The 19,461-nt window shown below is 43.0% G+C and overlaps 1 protein-coding gene across 1 annotated transcript in view; it reads left to right on the top strand.

The window, feature by feature from the left end:
• Positions 1–7,921: 7,921 nt before the first annotated feature.
• The window catches only part of Fsn (F-box synaptic protein), a 100,850-nt gene continuing 89,310 nt past the window's right edge, over positions 7,922–19,461 (top strand). The window contains exon 1 of the mRNA XM_068392321.1: positions 7,922–8,519. Coding sequence (XP_068248422.1) covers positions 7,944–8,519 — 576 coding nt within the window. The 5' untranslated portion in view covers positions 7,922–7,943. The remainder of the gene's footprint in view (positions 8,520–19,461) is intronic.

The raw sequence follows: 19,461 nt of genomic DNA on the forward strand, positions 1-19,461 counted from the left end.
CCAGCCATACTCCTCAGACACTTCATCTCAAACACATTCAATTTCTGTCTCTCCAACACTTTCATTCCCCACAACTCCGATCCATACATCACAGTTGGTACAATCACTTTCTCATACAGAACTCTCTTTACATTCATCCCCAACCCTCTATTCTTTACCACTCCCTTCACTGGCCCCCAACACTTTGCATCCTTCATTCACTCTCTGACGTACATCTGCTTCCATTCCACCATTTGCTGCAACAACAGACCCCAAGCACTTAAACTGATCTACTTCCTCAAGAAACTCTCCATTCAACATAATATTCAACCTCGCACCACCCTCCCTTCTCGCACATCTCATAACCTTACTCTTACCAACATTAACTCTCAACTTCCTTCTCTCACATACCCTTCCAAATTCTGTCACTAATCGGCCAAGCTTCTCTTCCGAGTCTGCAACCAGTACAGTATCATCCGCAAACAACAACTGATTTACCTCCCATTCATGATCATTCTCATCTATCAGTTTCAATCCTCGTCCAAGCACTTGAGCATTCACCTCACTCACCACTCCATCAACATACAAGTTGAACAACCATGGCGACATCACACATCCCTGTCACAGTCAGCCCCACTCTCACTGGAAACCAATTGCTCACTTCATTTCCTATCCTAACACATGCTTTACTACCTTTGTAGAAACTTTTCACTGCTTGCAACAACCTTCCACCAACTCTTATAACCTCATCACATTCCACATCGCTTCCCTATCAACTCTATCATACGCTTTCTCCAGATCCTTAAACGCAACATACACCTCCTTACCTTTTGCTAAATATTTCTCGCATATCTGCCTAATTGTAAAAATCTGATTCATACATCCCCTACCTCTTCTAAAACCACCCTGTACTTCTAAGATTGCATCATCTGTTTTATCCTTAATCCTATTAATCAGTACTCTACCATACACTTTTCCAACCACACTCAACAAACTAACACCCCTTGAATTACAACACTCATGCACATCCCCCTTACCCTTATATAGTGGTACAATACACACACAAAATCAATCTTCTAGTAACATTGGCAATATAAAACACATATTAAAGAATCTCACCAATCATTCAAGTACAGTCACACCCCCTTCCTTTAACATCTCAGTTCTCACACCATCCATACCAGGTGCTTTTCCTACTCTCGTTTCATCTAGTGTTCTCCTCACTTCCTCTCTTGTAATCTCTCTCTCATTCCCATCTCCCATCACTGGCACCTCAACACCTGGAACAGGAATTATATCTGCCTCCCTATTATCCTCAACATTCAGTAAACTTTCAAAATATTCCGCCCCTTTTTCATGCCTCCTCTCCTTTTAACAACCTTCCATTTCCATCTTTCACCGTCTCTTCAATTCTCAAACCAGCCTTCCTTACTCTCTCCACTTCTTTCCAAAACTTCTTATTCTCTTCATATGAACGACCCAATCCCTGGCCACACCTCAGATCAGCCACCCTCTTTGCCTCAGTTACCTTGCGCTTTACTTCCACATTTTTCTCTCTATATCTTTCATACTTCTCTACACTATTACTCTGCAGCCATTCTTCAAATTCCCTTGTTTTTTCTTCCACTTTTACCTTCACTCCTTACCATCCACTACCCTTCCTCATGCTGCCTCCAACAATCTTCTTGTCACACACATCACTTGCAATCCCAACCAAATTTTCTTTTACTAACTTTCACTCCTCTGAATTATTAGTTTCGCTCACTTTCACTCTGTCATATGCCATTTTCAACCTTTCTTAATATTCACTTTTTACCTCCGTTTTTTTAACTCTTCAACCCTCACTAGCTCCCTTTTACATCCCCCCACCCTATTTCTACAACCAATTTTCCACCAAAAAATTATCAGACATACCGTTAGCCATACCCCTAAACTCGTGCACGTCTTTCAATCTTCCAAACATTCTTCTAGTTATCAACACATAATCCATTAAAGCCCTTTCTATCACTCTTCCATTTGCCACTATTACCCATGTATACTTGTTTTTATCTTTCTTTTTGAAAAAGCTAGAACTTATCACCATCTCTTGCTCAACACACATATCTACCAGTCTCTCACCACTCTCATTTTCACCTGGTACGCCTTACTTCCCAATGACACCTTCTACCTCTCCAGCGCCCACTCTAGCATTTAAGTCACCCATGACAACTACACAATTCCTTCTACCCAGTCCTTCTATACATTTTTTTTTTCAGATTTAGGAAACTTATACTTACAGGCAATAGTATTTAATATTCTTGCAATTATGTTGGAAAGACTAGAAAAGTTTCTTCCTTCAATTAATTATTAATTCGGAGGAAGTAGGTTAGCCAAGGCACCAGCAACCCCTTTAGATTGGGTCATTTGACTGGCCAGACAGTACTACATAGGATCCCTCTCTCTGGTTACGGCTCATTTTTCCTTTGCCTACTCATACACCAAGTAGTCTGGCCTATTCCTTCCATATTCTCCCCTGTACTCATACATCTGACAACACCGAGATTACCAAATAATACTTCACCCAAGGGGTTAACTACTGCACTGTAATTGTTCATTGGCTACTTACCTCTTGGTAAGAGTAGAAGAGACTCTTTAGCTGTGGCAACCGGCTCTTCTAGGAGAGGGACACTCCAAAACCAAACCAGTTCTCTGGTTTTGGGTAATACCATAGCCTCTGTACCATGGTCTTCCACTTTCTTGGGGTAGAATTCTCTTGTTTGAGGGTACACTCGGGGACACTATTCTATCTTACTTCTCTTTCTCTGTTGTGTTTTAAGTTTCTATAATTTATACATGAAAGATCTACAGTATTCTAATATTGTTACTGTTCTTAAAATATTTTACTCTAATAGTTCGTCAACTCTCTTATAGTTTATTTATTTCCTTGTTCCCTTTCCTCACAGGACTATTTTCCCTGCTGGAACCCTTGGGCTTATAACATATAACTCTTTCAACACGAATAATAATAATAATAATAATAATAATAATAATAATAATAATAATAATAATAATAATAATAATAATAATTACAGCATTAAATCAATCGTAGATTTTACGTTCTTTGCCCTTTTAATAATCCAGGTGACTTCATCTTTTGTTATATTATCAAATTTTATTAGTTTTATCTGTGTATCTAATACAGCACGAACCTGATATGAAATATTGTGAATGATGTAGTTATATTTTCTATTTTACGTTTAATGAATTCTAGAAATTTATTAGCCAGTTATATGTCGCTTTGCCACTCAGGTAGCCTTTTCAAATTCAATTTCCAATTATACTATTTAAGAGACGATATAACTTATTCATGTTTGTTGCTTCTTTCTGGACATTTTTCTTATGGTAATAATTTCTTCTTCTTTCATAGGTAAATATATTGGCACTTTACGGTTTTGTATTCTAACATGCACTTTCAGGTTTAATACTAATTTCTTTCTTTACGTCTTTTTTTTCTCACTTTTCTCTAAAGTCTCCCCCATCGAACCAAGAAGACCTATCCTTAACAGTATAGTTTTTTTTTTTTCATCAGTTGAAACATGGTACCATATTAGATATTACGCATATCCTATTTCATATATATATATATATATATATATATATATATATATATATACATATATATATATATATATATATATATATACATATATATATATATATATATATATATATATATATATATATATATATATATATATATATATATATATATATATATATATATATATATATATATATAAGGTAATCGACACATAGAGCCTCAAACGTTGGTTGGAATGGTTACAAATAATATTGAAAGATTATTTATTTTCTTTGTTACTTCATTAATATATACAAAACGAGAGAAATTTGATTTATTTCTAAAGCTTATTTTCTTTAGTATTGCGTGTTTCTATAAAGGTAATCTAAACGTTATAAGCTTATGCACTGGAGAAATATTGCACTTCTCTTTCACATCACTATCCGATACAGTATTATTCATCCCATTATCAAGTCCAATGCAGTAGTCAAAGCTGCTGCACAATCAACGTTATTAACCAATGATATGATTCCAATAAATGACTCACTAAAGACTGAATCGTCATGATTTGATGCAACATCCATCAAAAGATTGAAATCTCCACAGATATCTAACTCATTTTTCCTAAACAATCATCTCAATGAGGATAATGAACTCTTCGAAAAAAAAATATATATCTATATTTATTCTCGGGAGTTTGTAAACTATTACGAGATATTTTTTTGTTTTGTTTTGTATACAAAGTTTACTTACATATATTCAAAAACTGTTGCACTAGTTCTTTTTATTACCTTGAGATTAAATTAATATCCTTTGAGAACGAAAAGCCCAACTCCTACTACACGCAACATGCCCTGCGTCGGAATATGAAAGAAAGAATGTGTATTGGGGTCATTTCAGCTATGTTAGCCTTGTCGAAGTTGATTAGCCGTCTCAGATAATACTAATATGTTGAAATATTTTTCATTTATCAATTTCCTAATTTGAATTGTTTTATTGCCAACTGATTGAATTTTTACATAGTCACAATTTATGGCATCCTTAGTATTTTCTGCTAATCTTATCAATTCCAAATCAAAAGCTTTGCAATTTTTTTTATTCACTATATGATCATGTTTTTTTCATAACTTAGTGCAGTTTATAAATTTTTATAACTTCAGAGTTATATTCCTTGATGGCGTGACTTCCTAAACATTTCCTACACAACCTATCATCAGTCTTAAGCTTGCTGTCTTTTATAATATTACCATACCTTTGACAGTGGTAGCAGGTGACCACGTGGTACCTATCACGTATGTTATAACTACCCCATTGCAGCATAACTTTGTCAGCATTATTGTTTATAGCTCTCCAAACCTCAGAATCCCATTCAACATGTGGAGGGTAGCCCCACCTGCAGCACTTTTCTTGAATAACAGACTTATTTAAAAGCCCCCTCTCCAGCCAAGCTAGGACCAAGGAGGCAATGGCTACTGATAGCTCAGCAGATAGACCTATAGGCTCCCCCCAAACGCCCCATCCTTAGCTCACAAGGACAGTGAGGTTGCAACGACCAAAGGAACTAACTAGTTTGAGCGGGACTTGAACCCCAGTCTGGCAATCACCAGGCAAGGACGCTACCACCAGGCCACCACAACCCTTGTGTTCTGCATATTGAATTTGATCTATTATTATTATTATTATTATTATTATTATTATTATTATTATTATTATTATTATTATTATTATTATTAGCTAAGCTACAACCCTAGTTGGAAAAGCACGATGCTAAGCTCTAGGGCTCCAACAAGGAGAAATAGTCCAGCGAGAAAAGGAAACAGGGAAATTCAAGAAAAGTAATAACAAACAAAATGAAATATTTTAAGAACAAAATTAACATTAAATTAGCTCTATCATATATATATTAAAAAACTTCATAAAAACAAGAGGAAGCGAATCAAGACAGAATAGTTTGCCCAAGTGTACCCTCAAGCAAGAGAATTCTAACCCAAGACAGCGAAAGACCATGGTACAGAGGCTATGGCGCTACTAAGGACTAGAGAACAATAGTTTGATTTTGGAGTGTCCTTCTCCCAGAAGATCTGCTTACTATGGCTAAGTAGTATCTTCTACCCTTACCAAGAGGAAAGTCGCCACTGAACATTGCAGTGGTTAACCCTTTGGACAAAGAAGAATTGTTTGATGATTTCAAGTGTTGTCAGGTGTATGAGGACAGAGGAGAATGTGAAAAGAATAGGCCAGACTATTCGGTGTATGTGTAGGCAAAGAAAAAATCAGCCGTAACCAGAGAGAGGGATCCAATGTAGTACTGTCTGGCCAGTCAAAGGATCCCATAACTCTTTAGCGGTAGTATCTTAAAAATCAAAGCTTTTATTACATTTTCATCTTTATATACATTGCATATAATTATTTTAGGTTTTAATTTTCTTTATTTTGGTGTCAGTAACCATGGTTCAAATCTTATCTCTAATATCTTCATCAGCAAAATTTCCATTTCCATTTGAAGTTAACCTCGTACTGGTATATCCTCAAGTCCTTTTTTCAACCTATTTTTTTCTGTCAGTGATTATGTTAATTTAATTACAAATAGCTTTTCCCTTAACTTTTCTTCAGCCTATGTCATTTTCTATTTTTTCTTTCTTTTTGTGGGGGTGGGCTATCATTTTGTGAAGTATTAACTTAATTGATTCCACGGTGAGCGTCGTAAGGTGGCATTCCAAATCAGAAATTATTTATTTCATGTTATTGTGAAGTCTCTCTTCTGTGGTTCTTTCTCCATTTTCGACACTTTCATCGCGGAAATTTTAGCTTCATCTACACACTCAGGTCAAAGCCATTCGATTTTCTCTAGACTTTTCTCATTGGTGTCAATGTCAAATTACAGACACACTTTTTGTGATAGAAATTCTCACAAAATTCGCACCCTATCAATACTTTGCTATTTCCCTCCCCAGATACACTCAAAGGATATATATATATATATATATATATATATATATATATATATATATATATATATATATATATATATATATATATATACATATATATATATATATATATACATATATATATATATATATATATATATATATATATATATATATATATATATATATATATATATATATATATATATATATTTCTTTTAGCCTAACTGTATCTAGATCTGGGAAAAGACGTCCTGATTTTTTTTTTTACATTAATAGTTGTAGGCAAGGCCTAAACCTGGGATATAGGATATTAATTTAGGAAGTTACACTTTTCGACGTATTCTTAGTCTAAGCAGGAGAATCGGCTGGGAAATTCTAAAGCTCTGTATAAATAATGTCTTAATGGAATCAATAGATTTCAAATTTAAGCTTCAAACCACTCATATATGCACCTTGCAAATCGTACCTTCTGTGGTAGAAGCCCACATTTTTCTCTTGTTGCTTCATCTGTAACTACAATTACATTTCAATTATTTAATGTTAGACTAGCCATTATTGATATGAGTAGGTCCTATCTATATAGGTCGGGTACGATATAGGTACAAAAAAGTATATCGATATTACATAATAAATGTTTATAATTTTGCTTTAGTTTTAATAAAAAAAATAATGGCTCAAATTGTATAGATTATTACTTCTATTACTAGCCTAACTGCAATCTTATTTGGAAAAGCAAAAGGTTGCATCAGGATGATCAGGGAAAACAATCCACTATGGAAGAGGAAAGGAGATGCAGCGTTGAGGAAAAACCCATAGAGTAGAAATAACATTAAAAATAGTATATATTTTGATAAATGACAAACCGTGACACACCATAGACAGTTCATCATTATTAGCTATAATTTTCCCTTACAGCACTTCTTATCTATAATACACATTTCAATTACCATAATTGTATACCTTGTTGGGTTATTTAGTTCTGTCACTAACATTTATAAAGTTCATCTAATTTTTCCACATCTAGATAATTATATGCTCTGCGTTTACTCCTTCTCCTCCCATAAATCATATGATCTACATTCTAATGTTCGTGTTAAAGGTATAGCATATTTTGCGTCTCTTGTGCTCAGATCATACGTGTACATTCGTAGATCGTTCTCATCCTGGAATTTTTGCTAAGTCATATTTTTAAATTCCCGTATGGGGATGTGATTGGTGATTCATTCCTCATCTTCTGTGCAACACATTGGGTACGTAATTACTTTACAGTACATTGACGTTAAGTCGGTATATAAAGGGGGCAGTTGATTTTGCTTGTCTCTATGATATGTTGACAACAGTGATTGTTATTCAAATGTTTTTTGTTATTGATTGGTGGTGCCCTCTATACACACTTCTATCCCTTATACTGCCGATCTTCTGTATTGTTCTCACTCGTCTATAATTCTGCCAGTGTTGTCACAGCCGGCAAAATGGTGAATTGGTGCATTTTGCCAGATCATGTTTTAGAAGTCATATTCTCATATTTAGACGTTTACGACCTACGAAACTGTTCTTTAGTGTGTAAAGCTTGGTATAGATACCTCAATGACGAAAACAATGATGTGTGGCGGCTGCACTGCGTCAGAAAGCTGGCGGAAGAAGCTCTCAAATCGGACCTTTTGGCATCTGTTCCTACCTACAAAGCGAAATTGAGAGCGTTTTATCACGCGTGGAATCCGAATGATTGCTCTAGAAACATATATGTTAAGCCCAACGGGTTCACTTTACATAGAAATCCCGTTGCACAAAGTACTGATGGTGCTAGAGGGAAAATTGGGTTCAGATCAGGGAGACATGCCTGGGAGGTGGTTTGGGAAGGTCCTTTGGGTACGGTGGCCGTGATTGGCATTGCGACAAAAGACGCTGCTGTTCAGTGCCCTGGTTATGTGGCGTTATTAGGGTCAGACGAAAATTCGTGGGGCTGGAACCTCGTAGACAATCATTTATTACACAATGGTGATTCCCAAGGAAATTATCCTTTACTAAACAATGCACCAAAATATCAGGTGAGTGAAAGCTTGTTTTCTGCCTGTCATTTAAATTGAATCTTGTCAGGGGTGGTTGCAAATCTCAACTGAAGTTAGCATAAATAACTTTCCAATCAACTGAAATTAGCATAAATAACTTTCCGAATAGTAAGCGCTACTGGAAAAAGGTTTGGTTAGGAAAGAGATACCTGCTGCCCCATGGTTGGGTTTAATGTTAACTGATTGGCATGAGATATATATTTCTCACGATTTCATGAACCTTTGTATAGCAGCCAGTTCCTAACGCATGCATAATGAGAATTTTCTTCCCATTTTCGAGTCATTAAGACATAGCCGATGTACCACAGAAATTATGTCCGTTTTTCTGCAAAACCTCTACCCAAAAACACCAGCTAACCCATACTTCCACACCTAACCTATCGTAATAGCCGTGTCCGTACCTACTTACCCAACGAGGGTTAATGCTCCCTGCAACCCCCTTATACTGCCGTATTCTTAGCTGGCCATCTTTATACTTACACCCCTGATTTTACTGTTACCGTGTAGATCAATCTGATTGGTATGTTTAGAAGACATTAATTTTGTGTCATCCTACTTCTCATAGCCCAGCCACAGGTAGATGCAATTTATTGTTTTAAATGCAAGTTTAAGACAGTATTTACACTTTATTGTCTCATTTTTATAACAAGTTTTGAATCCCTTCATTCTTTACACCTACGTCTACAAAATTTATGACAGATCCTAGTGAAAAACCCTGGTGCCTCATGGCACTGCAGATTAGGGGATATTCGTATTACATACATAGACCAAAGCAACACTACTTATTGTTTGCCAGTTTTCCGATGTCATATACCTTCCCTGATCTTAAGACAACCCAGTGCTGTGGAGTTATTTGATTATAACATGTCTTACAAAAGTAATATAATAATGTGATACAAATGTATTAAAATTATTAGAAGTAGTCTCATAAATCAATTATAATTGTCTGAATTTTTTTTTATTTTAATGGGGAATTTAGAGAATTGCTTGCTTAATACCAAAAATTGGCTGTGCTTACTAAAAGTACCCTAGAAAATTGTGTCTTTTATATTTGTACGATATTCTGATTGCCTAGTAGAAAAACATGAAATTTGTTTTAAGACAGTTGCTTTGTTTTTTTGTGCAAACATTTTTAAATTTCATCGTATTATAATACCATTAGAAAAACTATGCTTCAACTTTGATCTTGAACCTGAAATGACTTATTTTTTTTCAATAATTAGAATACTGTAGCCATCTAGGATATACCTAATATAAATTTAGCCTAATTTTGCACTTTCCTTTTATAAGCTGCTTTCTATTGATAATTTTATTGTGGTAACTGCCAAAGAATCTGGTTAGTACCATTATCTGTTTTCATTATATGTTGAATTTTGGTGTTAAATTTGAATGCAAAAACACCTATATTGTATAGAAAGGGCTTTAGATGGCATTTTTCAGTCATAATGTCTACAGTTCAAGTTTTGTCCAGTATAGAGATGTTACTATTAAATGATATAGAATTTGGGAAATTGATGATAAACTAAATCTGCAGAATCAGTCCCTAAAAAATTCAATTGCTAGTGTCATTTTTTTCAATCCAGTAACTGATATTGAATGTTAGTGGTTGGAAAATCAATTGCTTAGTATGGGAAATAATACTGTGTGCAAGTACTTAATTAATCCACTTTAAGGGCTGTTTTCCTGGTCCTGTCACACATGGCAAAGCCTTTTGCCAAGCAGGACCTACAAGATTTGTTTGCCATATACATTCTTGAGTAATTATAGTATCATACAGAGTAATGTGCGTTATCAAGTCCATATTATCGTAGGACTTTGTAAAGAAGAAAGTATTCAATATCTTCTTGAAATACTTAATATCTGCTGTCCTGATGTATAGTGAGAGCTTGTTATACAATCTTGGGGCTGTATTTATTCTTATGTGTATATTAACCTGAGTCTTTAGGTAAGAAGTCGCAAAGCTGGATGTCCTTGAATCGTTTAACAAGCAGTTATGCGACAGGTGGGAGAGATGGCGAGGAGCCCCGCCCACTTATCTGTCAAAGTCTTGTCACTTATGTTTTAGGCTCCATCGAATACTATTGTGCCCTTAAGCGAAATTTGTTTTCTACACGAATACAAACCATCGTTCTTTACTATAGGGAAAGGATAAAAGAAAAACTGGAATATGGCAGATAAAGCTTTTAATGGCATGTAAAGAACTGGTAGGTAGTTATGCTAACGGTCATGGGGAGGCAACGCCTTCCCAGTAACTCGCTGTAACCTCAATTGTATTTCAGCTGTCAGAGAGTACACTTGTTCCTCTTTGCTGGAAACTTTGGCAGTTTTTGCTTTGGAAATTTTCTTTAAAATTTCTTTCTTTTCAGCCTTGAGTATGTGTGTGTGTGATCACAATACTCATCATGTGGATTTGACTGGAGTTTAGGACTTTTAGGTAACACTTTTGTGTGTTGATGGTTCCTTGATTATCTTCCTGGTGATCACCAGGGCCGGGAGGTCATCCTTCAAAGGGAAGTATTTCTAGGAGAGTCTGGTTCCCTTTTCCTTAGTGGTACTTGAGACTGCTTGCAACTCTTCCCCTTTCTTGTTTTGTATCGGCTTCCTCAGGAGGCCGGTCAGAAAAGAGGAATGATATTAATTTTTCACGAACATTGAGGTTGGGAGTTTTTTTTTTTTTTTTCTCTCCCAGTTTGATGTTGCTACGTGGTGAATTGAAAAGAAAATCCTGAAGTACAGGCTGACCGACCCAGAGAGTTCCTTTGGTATTTTTTACGTTTCTCTGCATGGTTTCGTGAGAAGTGTAGTCTCTACAGGTGCAGCGTTAGCGGTCACTCCTGCCCAGGGACGTGCCCCCGGACGCTTCAGGATCATGATGATGCCCTTCTTGGAGTACTAGACTGACGTCAACTTCCAAGTCCTTCTCTTCACGAGGACCTTCTCAGCTGCAGCTCCAAGCTTTACCTTTCGGGAGGTCTTTTTCCAGACCTCTTCTGCTCCTCAGGGCATGCTATCAAGGTTGCTTGTCTTCCTTGTTTGATCTATTGGTATTATTATTGTTTCAACCAAATGTGTATTTCTATTATTTCTTTATTTGTTATCATATATTTTTTAGATGATTCATACAAAAAAGTTACTTGAATCTTCCGCAAATTAAAGGTTACGGAAATATTTGTTGATAAATATTGTTCGTAACTATTATCCAAAGGATGTATTTACATTGCCATGGTATTTTTTTTTTTTTAATGCATTATGGGTAAAAATGTCTGATCGCCTTTTTTTTGTTTTGTTTATGATGTATATGTACAGTAAAAATGCTGAAACATGATTGGTTGTTTTGTTTCAAGATTATTCAATTAACTGCGATTTTGGAATTCATACGTCCTTCTGAAAGCAGTGCTTGTCAGTTGACTGTCATGGATTCTGTTGTGCAAATGTGCAGTGGTTGTTCCCCCTTCATATTTTGACGTTATTGGCCGATTTCATGGACATTACCATGGAACTCCAGAAGTGTTAAATAGGTTTTTGTGTGAATATTCAGTGCTACCTAAAAGTGTTGTGTCCCAAGTGTGATTCTGGTAAGGATTTATTTGTGATTTACTTTTTCATAATGTACAAATTTATTTGCGAATTACTTTTAGTTTGTGACCTGGGATGGGGGGGGTGGCTAGGTCCTTGACCTGGGAAGGGGGTCTGGGTCTTGCCCCTCCCACTAGGTCCTTGACTTGGGAAAGTTTGTAACCTGGGAAGGGATGTCCTGTGGCCTTGCCCCCCAAGGTCTGTGACCTAGAAATGGGGGTCTGGGGGGCCTTGCCCTGGCTAGGTCTGTAATCTGGTAACTACTAGGTTAGGTTATGTGGGTTTGTTAGGTTCTGTGGCCTTTTACATATCTCAAAATTGTTAAATAATCATTTGTTCCATCACGGAGTACTTAACTCTAACTACTTTCTTAGGAGTATCTGGGATCTCCTCCCATCCGACCAGAGTTTTGTGTAGTTTACCCTATACCCGTTTTCTATGGGGGATAACCTCAGGCGGAGTGATACGCGCCCTGAGGCTAACCCCGGGTCAGAGAGCATGCTTGCTCAGGTCTCGACCTCCAGTAAGTTCTCTGGTCGTGTCGCGATATCATCTCGCTGCTCTCCCTAATCCCAGTGTGACTCTTTGTGTCCCCGACCCCTTTGTGTCTCACGCGGTTCCCACGTGGTTCCTTTGTGCTCTTCCCTTTGCTTTCCCTGTGCGTTCTTGTGTCTCGTGGTGCTTTATACTGCGTCATGGAACATCCCCTCCGTTGTCCTTGGCCTATGGCTGGTAAATCGTGTGGTGCGTTCCCGTCGTAACCTGAAATAGACCCGCACTCCTTGTGTTTGTCGTGTAGGGGCAGTGTGTGTTCCCCTACCACCACGTGTCCGGAGTGCGTGTCCTGGAACGAGGTGCAGTGGGTGCGTTACAGCACCAAGAAGAAGAAGGCGACGAAGAAGTCACCTAAGAAGTCGAGCATCTCTTCTCCCCTTGCTTCGCCGGGCGTGTCATCGGACCGAGCTTCCCTGCCACCCTCCCCTACCCAGAGTAGGGGATGAGGTAAGTCCGTTGCAGGGAAGAGGCCCGTGGCCCTTCCCAGGAGTCTGATCTGCAGGATAGTGGGGTTGTGGCGTCTTTCCAGGCAAGTGAGGGGCCTGAGGGAGGGATGGGAGTGTGTGTGGGGGACGACGTCCTGGTGCAAGCAGGGCACGTCTCTCGAATGACCCTATGTGGGGGAAAAATGTTCCTAACTCTTCTCCAGCCTCTTGGGCTTGTTTTTCAGGAACATCTGCAGCTGAGGGTGCCGCCAAGAAAGAACACTCGCCGCCATCAGACCCCCTCGCGTGGGTACCCTTGAAGACGCCCTTCAGGTCCCCGCGGAGAATGGAAGAAGGCTTCGGTACCTGGTCCCCCACTGAAGAGCGTCCACGCTCCCCTCCAGCGCCATCTGCTTAGTTTCCGGACGTCTTCTTGCAGGCCCCGTCGTCCATCGAGCGTCGAGGGAACCCTCCTACGTCATCGCGTGAGTCGGTCCCGCCTAAACGAGTCTACAAGTCGTCGGGCTCTTCAGTCGAGGCGGTTTCCTGCTCCTCGGAGGACGAAGCCCGAAGGAAACTCAGAAGACGTCGGGAGAAGTCCCGCAGGAGACACTCCCGTTCTCGCTCCCGCTCCAGGTCTCGCCACGTGAGTAGGCATTCCGGATCCCCCAGAAGGAAATGGAGAAGAAGTGACTCCCCGGAGGAAGAGTGGGTAGTCATCCCTCGCAGCAGACTTTTAGAGTTGGCAGCAGTTCCGGGCTCTTCAAGTTGGCGCCCTAGAGCCCATTCTCCGGAGAGATACTCGTCCGGTGGCAGATTCGACCGACGGAGGGAGTCGTCATTCCAGGTCCCAGCAGATAGGCATAAGTCCGCGAAGGTTCCGACTCCTTCCGCCCAGCGGAGAGAGTCGCCCCTTCGGTCTGGCAGCCGCGTCCTGACCTCCAAGGCGCCCCTGAGCCGTCAGGATCGTGAGATACGGCTCCCCTCGTCGAGCAGACCCGCAGATACATGGACCTCCGTGAGGAAGGATAGACCGAGGACGGATGCCTCCGTCCCGACGGCTATGCCCGTCCTTCGGCCAGAACCCCAGGAGATGGAGAGTGCTGTCTCAAGCATCAGTACGTCCTACGGGGGAGCTGGGACAACCAAGGGGAGGGTTCAGCAGAGGAGGTGTCAGCCTATCGAAGGGTGATAGGGCTCATTCGGAGACACCACAGGCTGAACGAGCCCGAGCCCTCCTCCGAGGAATTCTGGCGATCCAGTCTCAACAGACTTGTGGATGCCCCCGTCCAGCAGAGACCCTCCCTAGCACTACCGTTAGCCAGGGATGTGAAGCTAGGTAGAGCCCACGTGGACAAGATTGTGGCTAACCACGCCGAGGCTCCCAAGAACCAGAGTTCCTCCAAACTGCTCCAGGGCCTGAAGTCCCAGAGCAAGTTTTACCTCCCGGAGGGCCATCGTGCAGGCGTCTGTACACTGGAGCCTGCACTCGCCGTTTTAGGCCAGGGAGCGGCGGAAGAGAGGGCCTCTACAGCACCAATCTGCTTTTCTCCATCAGAAGTCACCATGATGGAGGAAATAGCGAAGGACCTCGTGAACGTCTCCTCGTGGCTGGATTGGTGGGCCTCCACCCTAGTGGGCGTCCAGGCCTCGTACGACCTCACGGTTCCAGAGAATCAGGCCTTACTCAAGGAGTTGATTAGCTCGGGAGGTGAGGCCCTGAAGTTCCTGTCTTACCAGTCCCTAGTGCAGGCCGCCAACTGGGTCCTACGGAGGAGGGACACGGTCCTTAACAAGATTACTAGACGGCTTCCTGACAGAGAAGCGAGGTCCCTGAGAAGCCTAACCGTGTGGGACGACTCGATTTTCCCCCTGAAGGCAGCTGAGGAGTCAATTGAAAGGGTCAGGAAACTCAAGGATCAGGATCCGGGCGATTCCAGACCCCCTCCAGTGAGGAGACCTGCACACAGAAGGTCTACCTCCGATGTTCCTCTCCCTCCTCGGGCTTCACCTAGCCAGTCCAGGAGAGACACCCCTACTACGGCCTGGTCACAGTCCTCTCAGCCCTCCCGTAGGGGAGCAGCCTCAGCTCAATCCTCCTATAGACCTTCCTACGCAGCATCCAGAAGAGGGCGTTCAGGCCGCGCCTCTAGGAGGAGATAGGGAGGAAGGCCCCCTACTCCTGCTGAAACCTCAGGTGGGGGGATGCCTCAAACACTCATGGCAAGCATGGAAAGACCATGGAGCAGACCCGTGGACCGTGGCAGTCCTGAAGGAAGGGTACAGGTTACCCTTCCTGCCAGATCAGCGGGCAGAGTGGCTAGCCCCCAAGGACCCCTTGAAAAAGACAGCCCTGCAGGAGGAAGTCTCAGCGATGCTGGCGAAAGGAGTGATAGAACCAGTCAAGGACCCAGGTCCGGGGTTCCACCGCAGGCTTTTCCTGGTGGAGAAAGCGACAGGGGGCTGGAGACTGGTCATAGACCTCTCAGCCCTCAACAAGTTCGTGTGCAAGACCGACTTAAAGATGGACTCTCTGAAGTCGGTCTTAGCGTCCTTGAGGGAAGGGGACTTCATGATGTCACTAAATCTCAAGGACGCCTACTTCCAAATTCCAGTTCACCCCTCCAGCAGGAAGTACCTACGGGTAAAATGGGGTACCCAAACGTTGCGGTCCACAGCCCCTCAGGTCTTCACGACGGTCTCAGCCTGGGCACACGAACAGGGCATTCGCCTAATTCGGTACCTGGACGACTGGTTGTTACTTTCAGCCTCAAAGGAAGTACTGAGGGAGCAAGGCACGAAGCTTTTGCGGTTCTGCAACGTCCTGGGTATCATCATCAACCTGAAGAAGTCCCAGTTGATACCCTCCACCAGGATGACCTACCTCGGAATGGTCCTGGACTCCCGGTTGGCGAGAGCCTTCCCCTCCGCGGAGAGACTAGACAACTTAGACCAGGTCCTCCGTCCCTTCCTGTCGGGCCAGCCCAGGAGAGCGAAGGACTGCCAGAGGCTGATAGGCCACCTTGTGTCGTTAGAGAAACTGCTCCCCCAGGGCAGGCTGAAGCTCAGGGAGGTCCAGTGGAATCTGAAGGAGAGCTGGAACCAGAGGGACTCCCCCCACGAGGTGATTCCGGCTTTCCCGGAGACGAAGGAGGTCCCAGAGTGGTGGTGCAGCAGGTCGAACCCCCTCAAGGGAATGCCCTTCGCAGCCGACCCTCCGGAGATGCTCCTGTTCACGGACGCATCAAAGGAGGGGTTGGGTGCCCATCTCCTCGGAAGGTCAGCAAGAGGGAGCTGGACGGACGAGGAGAAGGCCCAGCACATAAACGTGCTAGAGATGTGGGCAATGCGAAGGGCGTGCCTGGAGTTCGTCCATCTACTCCGGGGAAACACCGTGGCTCTGATGTGCGACAACGCCACGGTGGTGGCCTACATAAAGAAACAAGGACTAAAATCGAAGGAGTTGTTGTCCTCACGTTGGAACTTCTGGAATGGGCCGAAGTAAAACAGATCAGAATCTCAGCAAGGTTCATTCCGGGAAAAAGGAACATCCTAGCCGACGGCCTCAGCAGGATGGGACAAGTAGTGGGATCCGAATGGTCCCTGCACCCAGAAGTAGCAAAACCATAATTCAAAAATGGGGATCGCCAGTGATGGACCTCTTCGCAACGAGGTTGAACGCACAGCTCCCCGTGTTTTGTTCTCCTGTGCCAGACCCAAGAGCGGCGTTCGAGGACGCCTTCCAGCACCCTTGGGACAACCTCGACGTTTACGCCTTCCCCCCCTTCGGGATGCTCAGACAGGTCCTCAACAGAGTAAGGAGGGCAGACAACCTGTGGATGACTTTGGTAGCGCCCTGGTGGCCGGAGAGAGAATGGTTCGTGGATCTAAAAGAACTGGCACAACTTCCACCTTGGCCCCTTCCGGACAGGCCAGACCTTCTCCGGCAACCACATTTTCAAAGATTCCACGAGAACCCTCGGTCCCTCCGCCTTCACGCGTGGAGGTTATCGAGCGTCTCCTGAGGAAAGAAGGCTATTCGTCGGAGACGGCAGCAAGGATGTCAGGCTACCTGAGGCGATCATCGGCAGTGGTCTACCAGGCAAAGTGGGCCACCTTTACTCTAAGAACATCATTATTAAGCCTCTGCTTTTTTCCCATAGAGCCGGGAGAAAGCTTGTCTTTAGCGATGTCCTCTTTCGGGAAGACTTCTCCCTCGTTCGTGAGAGAGATATTTTACGCCTACACTTTATTCCCAAAGAGCTGGGAGAAAGCTTGTCTTAGGCGATCTCCTTTGGGAGAACTTCCCTTTCGTTCGCGAGAAATAACTTGTAGGAGCTTGCTGATCCACCAGGGGCGGTGTCTGAGCTTTCTCCGAAGCAGGTTAGCCCTTCAGGGGAACGAGTCTCTCGTCCTCGAGAGAAGACCGCCTCTGGGCATCGGCAGTCCCCCGTTACGCTTATGGTTCTCCTTCAGGGGCGGAGCGAGAGCCTTCTCTTAAGCGACATTCTTTTTCGGGAGAACAAACCTCTTATGCGGAGGTGTTATCTTGAACCTTCGTCATGTTGATCCTGCGGGGTTTCATGATAGTAGGAGTCCTTCGGGACTCCGCTCGAAATCTTCGGGTTTCAGTTACGCTGAACCTTTGGTCTCTCGTAACGATGGTAACGTTGAGTCTTCGGGAACTTGTGCCATCAATCACGCTGACCTTTCGGGGTCTCGTGACAGAGGAACCTCAGTTCCTCGTTACGCTGATTCTTCAGGGTCTCGTAACATTAGTTATGCAGAACCCTCGGGGTCTCGTAACTTTAGTCACTGACACTTTGGTGTTTTGTGACAGGGAGACTTCGGTTTCTTGTTGCGCTGACCCTTCGGGGTTTCGTAGAACCCTTGGGCTCTCGTAACTTTAGTCACTCTAACACTCCGGTGTGTTGTTACAGGGAAACTGCGGTTTCTCGTTACGCTGACCCTTTGGGGTCTCGTAACATCAGTTACGTTGAACCCTAGGGCTCTCGTAACTTAATCACTGACACTTCGGTGTTTTGTGACAGGGAAAACTTCGATTTCTCGATACGCTGACCTTCGGGGTCTCGTAATATTAGTTACGCAGAACCCTTGGGCTCTCGTAACTTTAGTCACTCCGACACTTCGGTGTTTAGTGACAGAGAAACTTCTGTTTCTCGTTGCGCTGACCCCTCGGGTTCGCGCAACACAGTTCGCGCTGAACTTTTAGGTTCTCGTGACCTGAGTCATTGTTTTTATGACAGAGAGTTTTCAAACTCTCGTTGTGTTGATCGTTCGCGCTCACACAACACAAGCTATCGTGAACCCTTGGGTGAGCGTAGCAGTGAGTTCTCTCACCAACCTGAGAGCTCTCGTGTGCACGACCAAATTGGCGCGTATGACTGACTTGGTGCGCACGACCGTTTTAGCGCGCACAAGCAAAATGGCGGTCATGGCTCGCAGGTTCATCCTTTGGTGCGCCATATGCGCGAACATCCTGTTGCTTGCTATGCGTGCGAACATCCTGTGGCGCTTCATGCGCGCGAACAACACACTGCGCGCCATGCACGCGAGCAACCTTATGCGTGCCATGCACGCGAGCAACCTTATGCGTGCCAGGTGCGCGAATAACCTCATGCGCGCAATCGGGAAGGGCACGCACACAAGCTCCCTTCCGCTTACCAACAGTTCGGCGCAAGAGCAGCGCACACGATCGGATAGGGGCGCACGACCATATTGGCGTGCGCACACAATCGGATTGGAGCGCACGACTGTATTGGGGCGCGCGCACGACCATATTGGCTCGCACGTACGACCAACTTGGCGTGCGCGAACAACGAGGTGCACGCAATCGGTTGAAGTGCGTGAACAACTCTTATGATCCTTCGGGGTCTCACAGCACAGTTCACGCTGAACCTTTGGGTTCTTGTGATTATAGCCATACTTATATGACAGTGTTCACGAGTGCACAAGAGGTTTACTCTCATGAGAGTTTTCGAACTCTCGTCCCGTGAATTGTTCGCGCGCCCATCGTCATCAAGAGTTTTACTCTGATGACAGAGGGATGCCTGCTGCCTAAGGGTGTACGAATCTCTACAGATAACTATGACACAGTTCCTTTGGGTCCTGGTCACGTTTCACGATTCCTGGAAATTCCATCAGGAATCAGCGACAGAGTTCCTGCGGGTTCTCAGCATAACATCCCTTAAGGGCGTGAGAAAGGAATTCACAAATAGATTCTGAAACCCTAGGTTCTCATCCGAATCTCTCTCTTTACGCGATCCAGAGTTTTCTGAAAATTCTATGGTCGACCTCCCCCCCTCTACGGGATAGGTCTTCCAAAGGTGTGACTTGATACGTCA

The sequence above is a fragment of the Palaemon carinicauda genome, chromosome 18, assembly GCF_036898095.1.
Source record: "Palaemon carinicauda isolate YSFRI2023 chromosome 18, ASM3689809v2, whole genome shotgun sequence".
Classification (NCBI taxonomy): domain Eukaryota; kingdom Metazoa; phylum Arthropoda; class Malacostraca; order Decapoda; family Palaemonidae; genus Palaemon; species Palaemon carinicauda.